The sequence below is a fragment of the Coffea arabica genome, chromosome 8e (genome assembly GCF_036785885.1).
Source record: "Coffea arabica cultivar ET-39 chromosome 8e, Coffea Arabica ET-39 HiFi, whole genome shotgun sequence".
Classification (NCBI taxonomy): Eukaryota; Viridiplantae; Streptophyta; class Magnoliopsida; order Gentianales; family Rubiaceae; genus Coffea; species Coffea arabica.
In genome coordinates this window covers 28,135,747-28,152,390 of record NC_092324.1, presented here as the reverse complement: position 1 = coordinate 28,152,390, position 16,644 = coordinate 28,135,747, and the positions used below count along the sequence as shown (strand labels likewise).

At 35.6% G+C, this 16,644-nt stretch overlaps 1 protein-coding gene across 2 annotated transcripts; it reads right to left on the bottom strand.

The window, feature by feature from the left end:
* Window positions 1–312: 312 nt before the first annotated feature.
* LOC113702838 (basic leucine zipper 9-like) lies at window positions 313–7,456 on the bottom strand. 2 transcript variants are annotated; one of them, XM_027223994.2, is made up of 6 exons: window positions 7,067–7,456; window positions 4,584–4,704; window positions 2,240–2,402; window positions 2,077–2,152; window positions 1,800–1,925; window positions 313–1,095 (listed from the first exon to the last, which is right to left on the bottom strand). In XM_027223994.2, exons 1-6 carry the CDS (start codon window positions 7,322–7,324, stop codon window positions 775–777), a joined length of 1,065 nt encoding a protein of 354 aa, XP_027079795.1. In that variant the 5' UTR covers window positions 7,325–7,456; the 3' UTR covers window positions 313–774. The 2 variants fall into 2 exon arrangements, with proteins under 2 accessions (XP_027079795.1, XP_027079797.1); XM_027223996.2 differs by lacking the exon at window positions 7,067–7,456 and adding an exon at window positions 5,039–5,366.
* Between the last annotated feature and the right edge of the window lie 9,188 nt (window positions 7,457–16,644).

Below are 16,644 nucleotides of genomic sequence, written 5' to 3'. Positions count from 1 at the left end.
GATTGATTCATAAATTTGTTAATGTTGCTAGAAGTTGAATAATCTTTCATGAGAAATCTACAGAGCAAATATTTTATTACAATTTAAGAACTATGTTTGTACTTGAATTGTACTAAATTTTCATGTAAATTACGTGATTTTGAGGTACCATTGTTCTTGTTAATTTTATTCAGATTTTAATTTGAAAGTCATTTTGAGTCCTTGGACTATTTTAAGGAGTAGAACCAAAACAAAGAATAACACTAGTTATATTCCACTTAGAAGAATCCATACTGAAAGCAAAAGACATTACTTTACGAGTTGACAATAAGATTAATGGAAATACCAACTCTAGCATTGCTTGATAAATCTCAAGATTATTCACTTCAAACAGCACTCTCTGACTAAGCACATATGAAGATCATGCTCTCACAAACTACAAAGCCCAATGTCCAGAGGCAATATGTATAAGATAATACCGCAAACAACCAAAACAAAAAAGAAACATGGAATTTTGGATACAAACAATTCCTTGATAAGTCGTACATAAAACCTATAATAGTCTAAGATATCCAAATCCCAGAAAAAGGAGAACAAATAATTAGTTGTTCATATACTTTTTCCCAGGAAGGTCACTGGTGCTTGGTGATCCTTTGAGCCATTTAAGCTTCTGTCTAACTAGGGGAAGATCACTATGTAAGCCAAATACTTACATGAACTAGGTCTATGGACATGAAGTATGAAAAAGGAAGAGACCTCTGGAGGTAAAATAGCCAATGCAGAAAGAGATTTCTTCTACTTTGTCACTGAACCAGCATGAGATTCCCAAGGCCACAGATCTGCCATGCAGATCATTGCGTCATTTGTAACTCCATTCTTAAGATCGCCATTGAAGTTGTCAACATTTCCCATTCGAGCTGCAGAATTTTGTACTGAAACTCCCACATCAGGATATGTAGGATCAACCCCACGGACTGTGACAATTGTAGAGACATTCTCCCCTCGGCACATGTTGGCATTGTTGAGAGACTCTGGAGTGCTTAAATAGTTTTGAAGAAGATGGCTTAGACTGGAGGTCAGTGAACCCCGTGTGACCATGTCTTCAGCCAGCTTTACCTGAAATAGAGTGTGAACTACATGCTTCAATTCCATTTTACTCTAAGAAGCCAAGGTTCAGCGTTAAGTGAATGATGGAAGGGAAGATTATCAAAACAGATTCAAATGACATAATAACAGAAAAGCCAAGGGAAATAACTGTGATTGATATCCAACATTATCCAACATTTCACTTCCTGTTCTTTCCCCAAGTCATCCACCAGTGAACAATGTTCAGCTTACTATTCTGATTCACATGAAATAGATAATTAATGACTCTTATGTACATCCATTAGCCTACCCTGCTGTTTTGCAGGATTGTTACAGTGAAGCAGGCAAGCCACCACAATTAGCGGGCTGGTGGGAATCGAAATGAGTGTTAACATTAATCATGATAAATCCCTCCCTTCCCTGCTTCTTGAAAATTCTATCCATCAAAGAGGCCCTCTTGGATATAATAAACATGCTCACAGTACACAGACACCCCTGCTTTCAGTGTTTTCAGAAATCCAGAGGACCTTGGTAGTGGGAACTGGGAAGGAATTTTCCACTACTTAATTTTAATCAAAGCAAATGAAAGAGGTAAAAATCTGGTACGCCCCTTCCTTTCCTCTATTTTGTTGTGCAGTTCGACATGGCACTTTTACATCAATTAATCATTTCATTCCAAAACTACTTTAAATTTTTCACAGAAGAATAGCCATCGCAGACAATTATATTAATACCTTGGCTCTAAAAGCCTCCACATCAGATTTAAGCACTCGATTATTTGTGGATGCATCTTTAAACTGTTGACTAGCATCTGCAAGTTGCTTGAACAAGGAGCCATTCTCTCCTCGTAGTTGCTCAACCTGAAATTAAAAAATTAATATGTCAAAAGCACTAAAAGCAGCCCAAGAACTGTTACTCAATTGCAATTTCTTTGGTTGCAGTGAAGCGACCACATCAAATTTGAAGAGACCACAATTATTGACCTAATAAATGCTTTGGGATGCAATATACCTGCTGCTCAAGATCCGCTAAATGAGCTTGCTTTCTTCTTCTGGAACGTCTAGCAGACTCCCTATTCGAAACCATCCTAAAGCATAAACCAAAGGTTCAGGCAAGCAGCAGGAGTAACTAGCATATCTGGTAAACATTCCAACAGTTATGCTCTTCTTTATACCTTTTGATACGCTTCAGATCCATAGGATCAGTGCTTTCCTCACATTGACCAGCTTCAGTCTCTACTTCATCATCATCTGATTGCTCAGGTGAAGAACCACTAGTTGCAACCATGGCTCTTTTATCTTTTCCTTTTGACTTAGTGGCAGATGTTGGACTGCCAACTGATAAAATATTATCATGGTAATTCACCCAGTAGAGCATTATTTAAAAGCAATCTGATGGTAAACCTAATTCAGTAAGATAAGCAGAATTTTCATCTGCAGAACGAAGCCAACACAAGTTAATAACCTTTGCTCTACAATTTTTTGATTGAAAAATAGGATTTTCTGTTCACATTTATGGAATTAGTGTCTTTTCCCAGACAATCTGTTGATTGGATTAGAAATGGAGTTTGCACTGCCAAATTTTCATTAAATATAAATGGTGCCCTATTTGGATATTTCTCCAGTGAGAGGGGTTTAAGGCAAGGGGATCTCATCTCCCGTTACCTTTCTCTTCTTGCTATGGAGGTACTGTCTATCACGATAATTTATGCAGCTCACAGTCCTACTTTTGAATATTATCCGATACATAACATATTGGTATCCACATATTATATTTTGAGATGACCTATTTCCGCTGTCAGCTGTAAATGTTTCCCATGTTAGTGCTATGAATGATCTTTTACATGAGTTTGCAGAAATGTATAGCTTACATCCTAATCTGAGCAACAGAGAAATATTATAGCAGGATGTGGTGCCGAAGTTGCTCTTGGATGTGTAATAGGTTGGGAACAAGACAAGGCTGCCTGCTTTGGGGTGCCATTGATATTAGTATACTAGGTTGACTGCTCCTGATTCTGTTGCTTTGCTTGAAAAACTTGAGTGTAGGATCGAAGGGAGGAGTACCCAAATGCTCTTATATGGGGGCAGATTGCAACTAATAGAGCATGCCTTGTTAAGCCTTCACATGTACTGGAGTAGTGTTTTTTTACTGCCTAAGGCTTTGATCAAGAAACATGAAGGAATGTTTTTCAATTTGACTGCTATTTTGTGGAGAGGAACTGATTCAGCTAGATCAGGAATGAAATGAGCAAGCCCGTTGAAGCAGGACGTTTGGGACTTGTGAAGCTTTCTCAAAGCAGCATTCTCAACTACTGCTTTGAGAAAGAAGCCCTTTTGGGTAGCATGTGAGTAATCTGTCAAGCTTAAACACCTATGCTTTTGGAATATGTGGCTGTTGAAAGTGACTGCTCCTGGTTCTGGAAAAGCTTTTGAACTCAGGTCACTGGCTCAAGATCATATCCATGGTGTTGTTAGTAATGTGAACATCTGTTCTTATGGGATATGGTGCTGTTAGTAATGCGAACATCTGTTCCTATTGGCATCCTAGAGGCCCTTTCTTGTAGACTTTTGGTCCTAGCTTTATTGAACAGTTTGCGAGCTATTCTCAAGCAAAGGCTGCAACTATATTATTTGATGGGAAATAGAGAAAGCCAGTAGGCAGATAAAGCAATGCTGTTGTTGAAGAAATTATACAAACTCTTCCTCCATCAGAGTGCTTAAATGCATTAGCTCTTCAATCTGTGAGATGGCTAGCAGATAAGAAAGGTGTCTTTCCTGTCAAATCTGCTATGGAAATTCTGAATCCAGTGGACTGTGTCTCTTGGCATCACTAGGTATGGTTCAAGAAGCAGATTCCTATCTTCTGTACTGTGGATGCTCTGTAAAATCAACAAAACGCCAAGGATAAACTATTGTGGTAGGTATGGTTTCTGATTATTGGTATCCTATGTATTATTGGCTATGAATCTTGTCATCATTTGTACTTTCAATGTGGGTTTTGTGCTTATATCTAGTCCAGAAATTACAGAGTAGTATGTTAGTGTGGCTACAGCATCATCTTATGAAGGGATCTTTCCATAATCAAATGCGCGAACTGGAATAAGGGGTTGTGCTTTACCATATTTGGAGGGACTGGTGCCGAAGTTCTCACCAAAAACATTCGAGATTTGATCTTATGTTGCTTCTTGGAGAAATGTACCAAATACACGAGGAAAGTGGGAACTCATCTTAGCATGGGATTTTACGGATAAATTTTTGTTGGGGATGCAGATATTGGCCAGTGCTTTTGTTCTGCTATTTTAACTGGCTTCGGTTTGAGCTGCAGCTTCGCTGCAGGTGTAAATTTCAGCACTACTTCTAATAAAAGCTTACATTTTTAGGTACCAAAAAAGATTATTTAAGAACCTTTCTTCCAGCTTTCCTTGCCACTTATCTTTCTTCTATGATGGTATTCAAAACTCAATGCCTTCAAAATTTGTGCAATAAGAAATATTCAAGACAAAAAGCTCATGTACATACCACATATTGATGACTGGGAATCAATGGTAGCTGAGAGGCTAGAGTGCCTGGAAGCAAGATTGTGAGACCAGTGAGGATTATCCATTGATGCATCAGATCTGGTTAAGACGTTACTAATTTCCTGTTTTTCATAAAAGAAGAAAACGTAAATATTTCGAGGATGCAACAGGATGCAAAACAAAAGCATCTCCATGCTGCAACAGTCATTTGACAAAAAAAATAAAGAAGTATCCCTGAGATACTGTGGCTAGCAACATAAACGAATAAAAGAGAAAAGCGTTGGCCTTAAACGTTGTTAAAAACTATATCCAACTGGTTACAAATGTTGTATGTGGGATATGGATAGACGGGTAATTTGAATGCACAAATAGGAAAGAGGACACATAGTGAAGACATTTATTAGTGATTGCAACAGAATCTGAAGTTGCAGGGAAGAACAAAAATCAGTTCCTCACCTTGGACGGCTACTTCTTGGGGAACTGCAATGGTGTTATGGTATTCAAAGGACAAGCATTTGACAACTTACTGACATGCGCATACTGTCTAAGAAAATGTTTATTTATCTATTAAATGCACAAAATGATGACGTAACCTAAAGAAAGAGCGACCCGATATACCAACAAAATCCCCACTGAAGATTTGAATAAGATCATTAGAATTGATGTGAGTTTTAGAATAAATCTTGTAAGTCATGGTGGTGGTAGGGAAGAGAGGAGTGTGATTTGTGGTGGGGGCGAAGGGAGAGGAAGGAGGGGAAGGCTAGGAAGGTGGGTGGATAGTGCGGAGGGGGGTAAGGAGGCCCCATTAGAGGTAATGCCCAAATAGTCATGGTTTTCAATACAAGACAAATTCGGCCTAACAACTGTTGAAGCCCGGAAGCCACAAGGCCTTTGACCTGGTGGTCACCATCAGTCTTGGTGACGTGGGAGGACCAATTTATCATTATATGTGACAGTTTTAATTAGTTTTTTTCGATAGAGTCTCTACTCACATCAACTCCCCCTCTTCTTCCCCATAGATTAGGTTAGATTAAATTATAGAAATTCTATCGTTGCGACAAAAAAAAAATTGTTAAAGCCTGGATCTTGCGACAAAAAATTTGAACGTGGCTTCTTTTTTTTTTTTCCTGCATTCATCAGAGTACTTGACATCACGGATTTCTCCGTTGATGAACCATTTTTATATCCAAGTATCTTCGTAAAGTTTTGTGTGGGGAAAAGAAATATTTTATTGCAAAGTCTTTGACCAATGAAATAATGGGTTTGTTTGGATTGTAAATTATTTATCAAAATTTATTTGTTTGTATTATCATCATATTTTTAAATAATTTTTTATTTCACATATATCACATAAAAAAGTGTTATATTATTTTTTTAAAATTTTATTTCAAATAATTAACTCTCCAACACTTATTGGAAGCATAAAGACCCCACAATCTTATTTGGACTGTTTTTAATATAAAATTACTGGCTCATTTATCTTATTTGGAACATTTTCTTGGTTGAAAATTACCGATTAAATATGTCAGAGTTGGTCTAGACGGTGATAAAATTTCTCGGAAAGAAAAAAAGAACAAAATAAAAGAAGTGAGCTTTCCTTAAAAGGGCCAAAGCAAAACAGGAGACTGTGGCACACAGTTCTATTATTTGCTTTAGCCAGGAGGTTTAACTGTTTCATAACTCGAGTATTGGGCAAAGCAACTGGAAATCTGAGTATGTACCATATCGACTTCAATTACTCGGTACTTGAAGGCTTAAACCAAGAAAAACAATTACAAAAAGTCCTCAAGATTTCAGAGAATTTAGGCCTTATTTAATAACTCAATTTAACACTTAAATTTAATAGATTCAAATATTCATATGTTTAAACACGCTTGCTAAAAAAAAATTGAACATTTGAATTAATTAAATGACACTGAATTTCATAAATAAAATTTATTCCCAAAATAACTTATTACTTGGCGTGATATACACTTAAAATGTATCAGATTTAATATTTAACAATTCAATAACTTAATAAATTTCAACTTCAGATTTCAGATTTCAGTTTTATCAAACACATCAAATAAGCAAATTTTCTATCAACGGATAAAATAAAATAAAAATGTTGAATCATGGTTCCCGTATACCAGAATGTATTATATATATATATATATATATATATATATATATATATATGTTTTCTCATAGATTACATATACTTTTCTTTTCGTGTAATTACAACTAAGAAAACCTTTATTTATGAAACTTAAATACCTACCTCTTTTTTCCTTTTTTTTTTTTTTTGGTTCCTGAGATTAAACAAAGTAGATATTGTAATTTATTCTACCAATCTGCAAGAGTTAATACTTATAAGCTTCATTTTTCTTCTCAATCTTGTCTAGTCCGTAGTTGTATACTAGCTCAATCCACACCAAGTCCAATTTATAGCAATAAAAAGGAAAAAATCAATTTCAACAAGAGAAGCTAAGAGTTTCTAAAAACCTGGTTTCCGATCAAAGGAAAGGTTGGATTGCTAGAAGTGGTATCAGCAAAACATTTATCACCACCTAAAGCACAACGATAAGCTTCTGTTCCAGCTTTAGCACTAACTTTCTGGTCATCCTTTGGGTTCTGATCATCTTCAACAGCCCTTGTGTGCTTGAAAAACTCCTCAAGGGCCAACTCAGAAAAACTTCTTTTCATTTCACTGGATGCAGAGATGGGTAAAGGAGTTGGCTTTTGTGCAGCTTTTTTGTTCATTGATGATGGAAGGTTATCAGCTGCGAGAAATTTTACTTCGCTTACCAAAGAAATGAAAGGCAAGTGGAAGAGAGAGGGAGAAAAGAATGTAAAGTTGATGAATGATTTGTATAATAAAGGTTATGAAGAAGCAGACAAAAGAAAGTACCTTCGTGGGAAGACTTGAATGGAAAAGTTAGGAATCATCGCGTCAGATTGCTAAAAGTTGGAGTGTAATTTAGGTGAAAATCTGATGTGAAATAGCTGCAATCATGTGTTGCATGCCCCAATCAAAAGAAAGGGTAAAAGGTTGGACTTAAAAAAAAATTTCACCAAATTGGAAAAACGCCCTCCTAATTTTAGGTGGTATATAAATCAGTTAGTCTGGATAATTTTAGGTGGTATAACGGCTCAGATGAATATTCCAAAGTGTTAAAAGTAAATTATAAGTATGGCAGCTCAAGAAAATCCGACGAAGGGATAGAGCTGTTTAGCACACTCGTCGACTCGAATGATTGTGCCCGAACCTCACATGTTACTAGGCTAGATAGAGCTTGAATATATAGACAAGGCTCGATTTGATTTGATTGTGAGTTGAGTTTGAGTTTAGCATATTATTTAGAGCGATAATGTTGATACTTATTTAGATTATCCTTTTAAGACTTGAAACAAATAAAAACATGATTCAAAAGTCAATTATGATTCAACCATTCTTAAGAGTTACGAGATCAATTGACTTGAAGGATAAAATTTTGGGCCACGGCAATCTTCATAATGCTTGCTATGGATTCTGTAAAGAAAGGAAATAAAAAAATGTATAAATGCTAATGATAATCAGGTACATGATGTCCCAATAGCAGGACCATCAATCGGGTTTAAGTCGGACTTCCCACAAGTTTAAACTTGAATTAGAGAGATATTGGGGTTTCGATCTACTTTGAGCTCAATTCAAATTCATAATTGGTACATAATTATTATTGATATCTTATTGATGCATGTATAGGTAAACCCATAATCTTTATTAACTCCTTTCCCAAATTTTTAACAAGCTAGCATGGTTCTAGGGGTAGATTGGGTTGGATGATAAGAGGGGGTTTGTAAGTTAAAGATTGTGAATTCAAAACCCCCTAATTACCAAAAAAAAAAAAAAAAAACTAGTGTGGGACTAGCTTCAACGGTTGATACCATGTTTCAAAAGTGACTATAGACAATGAAATTTTTATTTAATTTATCTAATCACAATAAAATTAGTATTAATTAAATTAAATATATTGAATTATGTCAAGTCCACATGGGCTTTAAAATAATGGTGTAATGTCGATTTAAATTAAAGTGATTAAATTAATTGATTTTCAACAGTTCCTAGTGTTCAAGTTCCGATTTACCTTCTCAAGTTTGATTGTTCACAAGTGATTAGCATATATTAGATGTATTTTTAGTTAAATTTTAGCATGTGTTTTTAGTGTATTTTTAAGCTAAAATGGAAAAATTGAATTCCTTTATAGTTACTTTTCATACAAGTAGTGTTTCTTAATCAAAACATGTAAAAGTGTGGGTTAATATACAAATTTGTGTTGTTTTTATAGGTTTTGGTATTTATGAATTGATTCAAATCAAAAAGAGTTTGACAATTTTGACACACTTTGATATTGTGGCTCTATCTTGAACTAAAAGCATCAAATTGAGATGGTTCTTTAGCCATTTTGAACCTAAAACATAACTCTACATTTTTTTATGAGATATCAAAATCCAGTTCATGCATATTCCTATTCAAAAAGTCAAAATACAGTCAGGCAAATTTATTGTCGAAAGTTGAAACAGGGGATTGACTAGTTAGAAGTATTTTGGTTATTGAGCAACCTACAGATATCCAAATGAGATTATTCTTGATACATTGGAATACTAACTCAAATAGTTACAAATTCTATGCTCTATGCAAGAGCTAATTTGGCTTTTAGCATTGAAAACATTGCAGTTGAAATTAATCCAAAAATAGAGCAACATTGAAGAATGATGCAAAAAGTGCAAACCTGCAAAAGAAGTAGATCCATGAGGCAATCTACTAAATAAACCTCACGGATCCCTAGAGCATTGTTGCAAGTTGTTCACAACTCACACTCGTTTTCACACTGTTTTGTTGGCAGATTTCTCTAAAGAAATACTGCCAGTTCCAGCTCAACTTGTCTTGAAAAAGTGAAGAACAACATTATGAGTACATTTCTCCTCAAAAAATATCTAAAAATACCCCCTTTGTATCTCATTGATTGTAGCATATTGGCGTACAGGATGATGAAATAGAACAAAATAGAAGTAGAGGTAGAAGTGGTTAACTCCAATTTCATATTGTGAGTTTCTTTATTAGTTTAAAAGCTTTGAGAAGAAAGTGAGAACACTCTTGCACTTTGCTTATTTGAGAGATCAACTTGTGAAGGAATTCAAGAATTTAATCCTCAAGACATTGAATATGAATTATTCTTCCTAAATTTTGTTTCTTGTTCTTAGTTGTCATGGTTTGTTACAAGTTTGTTTCATACTTAGATGTTTTTAATATAATGTCTAACTAAATTTTTTTTACCTCCTAGGGAGAAAATGAACTTCTTGTAGTTTTGATATGAAGTAGTTAAGGAATGATTCTACTTTTTATGATTTATTAGTTTGGGAACTTGTGCTTATACTTTATAGTTGTTTGGCTAGCAACTATGAATGATGTTGTAATTGCTGAGCAATGAAAGTTGCTTTTAAATAGATTTAAATTCTTAAACACTAATCTTATTCTCAAGAAAGTAGTGAATAATGGTTGGTTGGATTCATGCAATAACTTTATTCAACTTATTTAATTTGTTTCTTACCTTTTCTCTATGAAAATAGGTGAAGGATCATTCAAGAAGATTTCTCTTAAAAATGATCATTGGCGAAAGCGATGACATGTATTTGAAAGTTATTGCTTGACAAATCATGAAAGCATAAGCATAATCACCTTAACAAATTTCTAATTTTGACACAACAAAGGATTCTAATTCCTAAGATTGTCTCATTTAATCTTTAAACAATTTTAATCTAACTTATTCTTTACTTTTATTTCTTTTCTTGTGACCTATAGCCTATATGGTTGGTTCTACCATCGAATAGCCAATTTTATATTTATTGCTTATACTATATAACTAGTTGTACAGCCTAACTAACTTCTAAGTTTTATGGATGGTTGTACTGCCTATTTAACTTTCTTTGTTTTTGCTTTTAAACTTTTATTTTCTGGATAATAAAACAAGCAAGTAAACTTATGTGATTGCCACATCCTAAGTTCCTATGGGATCGACACCTATTATCTCTATATTCAATAAACGAATCGTGCACTTGCAGAAATAGGGTAATCAGTTTTTAAAATTTGTAATGAGTAAAAAAATCCTAACAATTTTTTGGCGTCATTGTCGGAGATTTAGGTGCAACACTTGAATTAAAACTATTAGGCCCGAAGACAATTTAAGAGGGGGGGTGAATTAGGTTGATTAAAAACTAGTCAAGTTAAAGGACACTTTTTGTTTAATATGAAATTTACCCTCTTTTTTAAGTGATCACACAGTGAATCAATCAATAACAGAGCAATGTCACTTGAGAGTAGAAGAAATAAGCAATTAAGGTTCACAAGATGATAAGTAAAAAATGGAAGAATTGCAAACCAATTGACTACCAAACTCCTCTTGAGCTTGAAGATCAAATCACGGAACAAGTTTCTTTATGTGAGGACTTGAAAATTTACTTATTTTAAATTCCTATTACTAGCTTATTTAAATATTTAATTGTCTGTTTATTCCGAATATTTTATTTCAACCTTTTTAGACCCAATTACATGGAACTATGACTTCCATTTGGAATCATGAAAAAGTGCCTTCTAGGAACATTTAGTACTTTGGAAGTAGTTTCCAACGGTACCAAGTTTTCCAATTTTAGACTTATCGAGTGTGAGTTACGATTTTTCAAAGATTGCGTGTCGAATATGAAATTTTCAAATTTAAAGGAAATTGAGTTTTTAGAACTCTCCATTTTTCCTTCGATACCACTTGACCGTTTTACACTCGATTTCAAAGATAAAAATTAGATTTCTCTTGTGTTTTAAAACCCCACTTTTGAGTCTCGATTTACGAGTAATTAAGGCTCATTTTCGTGATATCTTCTTAGATTGTACACTAGTACAATATTCTTCGATAATTTGGGGTCTTAAGCGATAATGTGTAATAGTTTATTATTAATTGTTCAGGCATTCAAAAGGACCTTCGAGAAGATCCCACGGTGGACGCCTGAACCCTCAAGTGTACTTTACTTCTTGAGTTACTTGGTGAGTGTCAAGTGCATGAATAGTTGAAATTATGGGAACGTGATACATGTTCAATTGTTATTGTCGATTGGAAATTTTGAAAATGGAGTTGAGTGTGTACTTTACCGCACTCGTTCTCATTTGAAATGAATAACTCATGAATGAGTTGCTTGAAATGAAATGAATGATTGAATGTATTGAATGCTTGAATGACATGAAATAGTATGCTATGGCTGCATACGTCGTGGAGTGAATCTCCTCGACTCACAAATGTTACATGGGGGATGTCCAAACTCATAAGGCGACCTTGGGACTCGAGCCGGCATGGGTTTGGTTGGGAATCTCGGTGAGCCATGAGAATAACATGATAAGTTTGATCTATTGGAGAGATCTTGCTTGGCCTATTCGTGCAGTAGCGCCTTTATCGTCGCTCGGGCCTGGTGGGGGGTTGAAAGGTGGAAGGACATGTGAAGTAAAGTGGAGTCTACAGATTGGAAATACCGACCCGACTGACGAAGAGTCACCACGGGAAGGTATACGATTGAGATCTGGCAAAACAAGTGGAACTTAGCTCCTGAGAGCTACCATATCCTTGAATTGTTTCTGTTTATATTTCACTTGAATTGTTAGTTACTCGATTATTATCATTTTTCTTGTGAATTGGGATTGTTATTTGGACAACATGCTTGCATGTGTGTTTCTTGGCCTCACGAGCGATTGCTCACCCCATAGATTTGTTTTCCTTAACAGGAATGGACGTGGAGTGAGACTCGAAGAAACCTTTCTGTTGTACTTTTGTGTTAAGATTCCAAATGTAATTGACTAGACATTGTGGCTGTTGTATATTTTGGGAATTTATGCATCTTTTAGGAACCAATGTAAGAATTGGATGATTGAGGTATTTTTGGAACTAGTGGTGTAAGTTTTAATGTTATTTATCGAAGCGACTTTTCTTTCTTACTTTGTCTTGTCGTGATAACTAGTATTGTAATAAACTTGAACGGGAGTTGTACCGAATCCTGGCGAGAGTTGGGCAGGCGTCCCGCGGATACCCTTTGGTTCGCCTTAGGGAGAAGTGGGGGCGTCACACTTTAAGTTGATGAAATACAACCAATCTTGTATACAAAGAAAGACTCACTTCCTCCTTGACCCAAGCTACACTCGATCAAGTTAGGAAGTTTTACTATCCCTCAGGATAACCCACACAAAACTACACTATTGAAGTATTTTCTCACAAATGAAAAGTTCACACAAGTCTTACACCACAAAGAGTACAAATGTTCCTTGGAGAGTGTTTTCACACTAAAACTATTCTTAATCTCTTGTATTCTTAGTATGCAAAAGTTCTTTTTAAGTTTCTGATTATGCACTATTTATATGAGACCGAAAAGTACTTCATTAATAATTCAAACGAATAGAAGGCAGCTGAAGAGTCAACTAGCCGTTGGGCGTGTCTGACGTCTGGTACTTCTGATGGTTGCGTGCAAAAGTGGGCAAAGAGTTTGAAAAATCTTTTTCAATTCTTTCGACGTCCGGTACCTCTGATGCTTGCGTCCGAAAACAGACAGAGAGTTTGAAGAAATATCTTAATTCTTTCGGACGTCCAATGATGGAGTTCTTCATGCGTCCGAAAGCAGACAGAGAGTTTGAAAGATTATTTCAACTCTTTCGGACGTCTTGTGAGGATGTTCTGTGTCTGATATGATCTGCACTATTTATCGGACATCCGGTATTGTCTTTGCGAGCGTCCGACAGCTTTCATCTTCCTTTATCTCTTTCAATTGCTCTTGTTCTTTGAATCAAGTTGCTTCATAGCTGAAAGGATTTCTTATTAAAAAGATATTAGTATCATCCAATTGTTTTATAAACATCAAAAGACAGGAACCAAGATCAACATTCTCCCCCTTTTTGATGATGACAAAACAATGAATGGAAAGAAAGGAAAAAAATGAACATAAGCTCCTCTTCACTCATCGCATCCAAAACTTTTAAGTACCAACTCATATCAGAAGAGCTCCCCCTCAGAAGAACTCTCCCTTATACATAACATCCATTTCTCCCCATTTTTGTCATCATAAGATGAGAGAGTAAAGTCTAGCAACCAAAATCCATTACATAGCAGTCATAGCACCAAAATTCAGCAACCAATATCAGCAAAAAACAGAGAAATAATACCAAAATTCAACAATGTCAACCAAAATACATTAGCCATTCAATTAGAATCCATCAATGTCAATAAAAATCAGTCATATCAATTAACATTCATACCAAAAACACCGGAGAGATCCATTAGTACAGAGTACTAGAAACATCAAAAGAAAAATTATAAAAGACCAAGTAAATGCATCCTAATATGAAGTGCAAATGCCCCTAGAGTGCCTAAATTGTGATCTTAGATGATCCGGACCTTCTTCTTACAAGACGAAACTGAGAGGGATCCAACTCATCTTCAGTCTTTTCATCATCTGCTTCACTATTCTCAGTAGCTGGAGTCTTACCTTTGTCTGAAGTCGAGGGATCATGAGGAGTGGGCTGAGAGCTGGAGGCATGGACTTCAGTAGTGGGAGGAGTGGACTCAGTTTGTGGCTCCTGTTGATGTGTATGTTCTTTCTCTTGTGGGACAGGAGTGGACCCAGTGCGTGGCTCCTTTTGAATAAATGTTCTTCCTCTTGTGGGACAGGAGGCATAAGCAGATTTCTCTTATCCAAGAATGTAGCTTGTTGCTCAGGTGTCATGGTCATTATTAGACTATCTTCAAGGAGAAGGACATGTTGTTTGAGTTCCTCAAATAGGCAAATGACTTCATGATTGGAGGAAATGGGTTGAGTGAAGGATCTTCGAGGACGAATGGAAAAGGGTGAAGTGACACGAGACTGTTTGGAAGGTCTACGAGTGACTGAGGCTTCATGACGACTTTTGGTTCTAGACTCCAAGACAGATTTCTTATAACACCAGTGGCCATAAAAAAATCTGATATTTTTTATCTCAAAATATGCTTTGGTGAAAACAGGGGATGAACTTTCTTTTGGAGATACTCCAATGAAAGGAATTTTGAAATGAGCAAAAATTGGAGTTAAAAACTTTCCATATGAGAGTTTCCTACGGCTGTCAGTACGCAGTTTTAGCAGAAATTTGCACATGACAAAATCAAAGTCAATTATGATTTTTTCAACAAAGCAATAAAACAGATAGAATTTCATTTTGTTGGCATCAGTCCTATGACCATCAGTAAGAACCAGCAGATTTGAAATGATTGTAAAAATAATTAGATTTTGAGTATTAAGATCCTCCAATTTGGCTTCAACAGGTGTATTAAAGTGAGTGCGAAAGTAGGCCATCAGTTTTTCAACATGAAAATGGTGATAAGTAGTTGAAAATTCTTCATATGAAAAAAATTTACAATTTTACTACGATAGCCAACTTCAATTTTGGTTTTCAAAACTAGATCGACAACATCAGGAGTAAGAAGAATGTTAATGCCATTGACATGAGAGACAATTTTAGTATGAGACCTACCCTTTCTAAAATTGGCAAAGAACTGGAATAGCATTTCAAGGTAATATGTGTTGGGCAGAGACAGAATATGAGGCCATTTTTGGAATTCGAAAAGCTTAAGAACAGAGTCTAAATCAAGCTTACAGAATTCAGAGGGAATGATGGTTCTTTGCGTGATGAAGTCTTTTTGTGAAATCCATTCATACTTGTCTCTGGCATCATCATTGATGAACCTGGGCAATGTGGTGGGCTGTTGCTCAGTTTGATCAGTACGTTTTCTTTTTCCACTGCGTTTCTCAGACCCACGAGTCGATTTTCTAGTGAACGGCACCACAGTTTCTTCATCTCTAAGTCTAGTTGTGTGTCTGGTGCCAGAAGAACCACCTCTTAATCGTACCATGGTGAAATGTAGGATGATTTTCTTGTAAAATGTGGATGAGATAGACTAAGTTTGCTATCTAGGCTAAAATGAATGCTCGAATCTACCAAAAGTAGGTGAGTTTTTGAAGTCAGGGTTTTTGATAAAATTTGGGATCAGGTGAATTCTTGACAGTTGGAAAAGGATTTTGATGCAAACCAGTTTGCAAAGGGGCTGTGAGACGGTTTGTAGAATCAATTTTAAGACATTTGTCTTGAAGGGACACGAATTTGAATTTTTGCAGTGGGAGTGAAGAGAAAGGGTGCGTCCGAGACAACGATTAGTTTTGAGTCAAATGAAGAAAAAAGCTTCTTTATAACACGTCACTTTTGAGTTTCGGACGGCCGAATGAAGAGAATCGTCCGACATAACCGTCCGATGCAAAACTTTGCTGGAAAATAGCTTAGAAAACTATCGGATGTCCGATAAAGTTTGAGCAAAATTTTTTTAAAAAAGTCTTTTCCAAAACACCCAATTTTGTTCTAAAAAATGTGAACTGATCTAAAGGTAAGGCTTTTGTAAGGATGTCATCAATTTGGTCTTTTGAACAAACATATTTTACATAAATTTCACCCTTTTTGATAAGATCATGAATGAAATGATACTTTATGTCTATGTACTTTGTCCTAGAATGTTGAATGGAATTCTTTGTCAAATTTATGGCACTAGTGTTATCACAATACATAGGCACACAGTCATACATTAGTCCAAAGTCATTCAAGGTATTTTTCATTCATAACAATTGAGCACAACATGTACCGGTGGCTACATATTCCGCTTTCGCCGTGGACAAAGAAATAGCATTTTGTTTCTTGCTAAACCATGATACCAAACAATTACCAAGAAAATGGCTTGTACCACTAGTACTTTTTCTATCTATCCTACACCCACCAAAATCAGCATCTGAAAAATCATACAAAACAAATTCATGATATTTTGGATACCAAAGACCATAATTTAAGGTTTCCTTTAAATATTTAAAGATTCTTTTAACAGCCATTAAGTGAGATTTTTTAGGGCAAGATTGGTAATTGGCACACAAGCAAACAGCAAACATAATATCAGGTCTACTTGCGGTTAAATAAAGTAAACTACCAATCATACCTCTATACTTCT

What these genes read in the sequence shown, in the direction of transcription:
- LOC113702838 (XM_027223994.2), bottom strand. Translation starts at nt 7,324, where the DNA reads ATGAACAAAAAAGCTGCACAAAAGCCAACTCCTTTACCCATCTCTGCA. An exon ending in TTCCCAGTCATCAATATGTG is followed by an intron (nt 2,403 to 4,583) that starts GTATGTACATGA and finishes ATATTTTATCAG; the next exon opens with TTGGCAGTCCAACATCTGCC. An exon ending in TGGAGGCTTTTAGAGCCAAG is followed by an intron (nt 1,096 to 1,799) that starts GTATTAATATAA and finishes ACTCTATTTCAG; the next exon opens with GTAAAGCTGGCTGAAGACAT.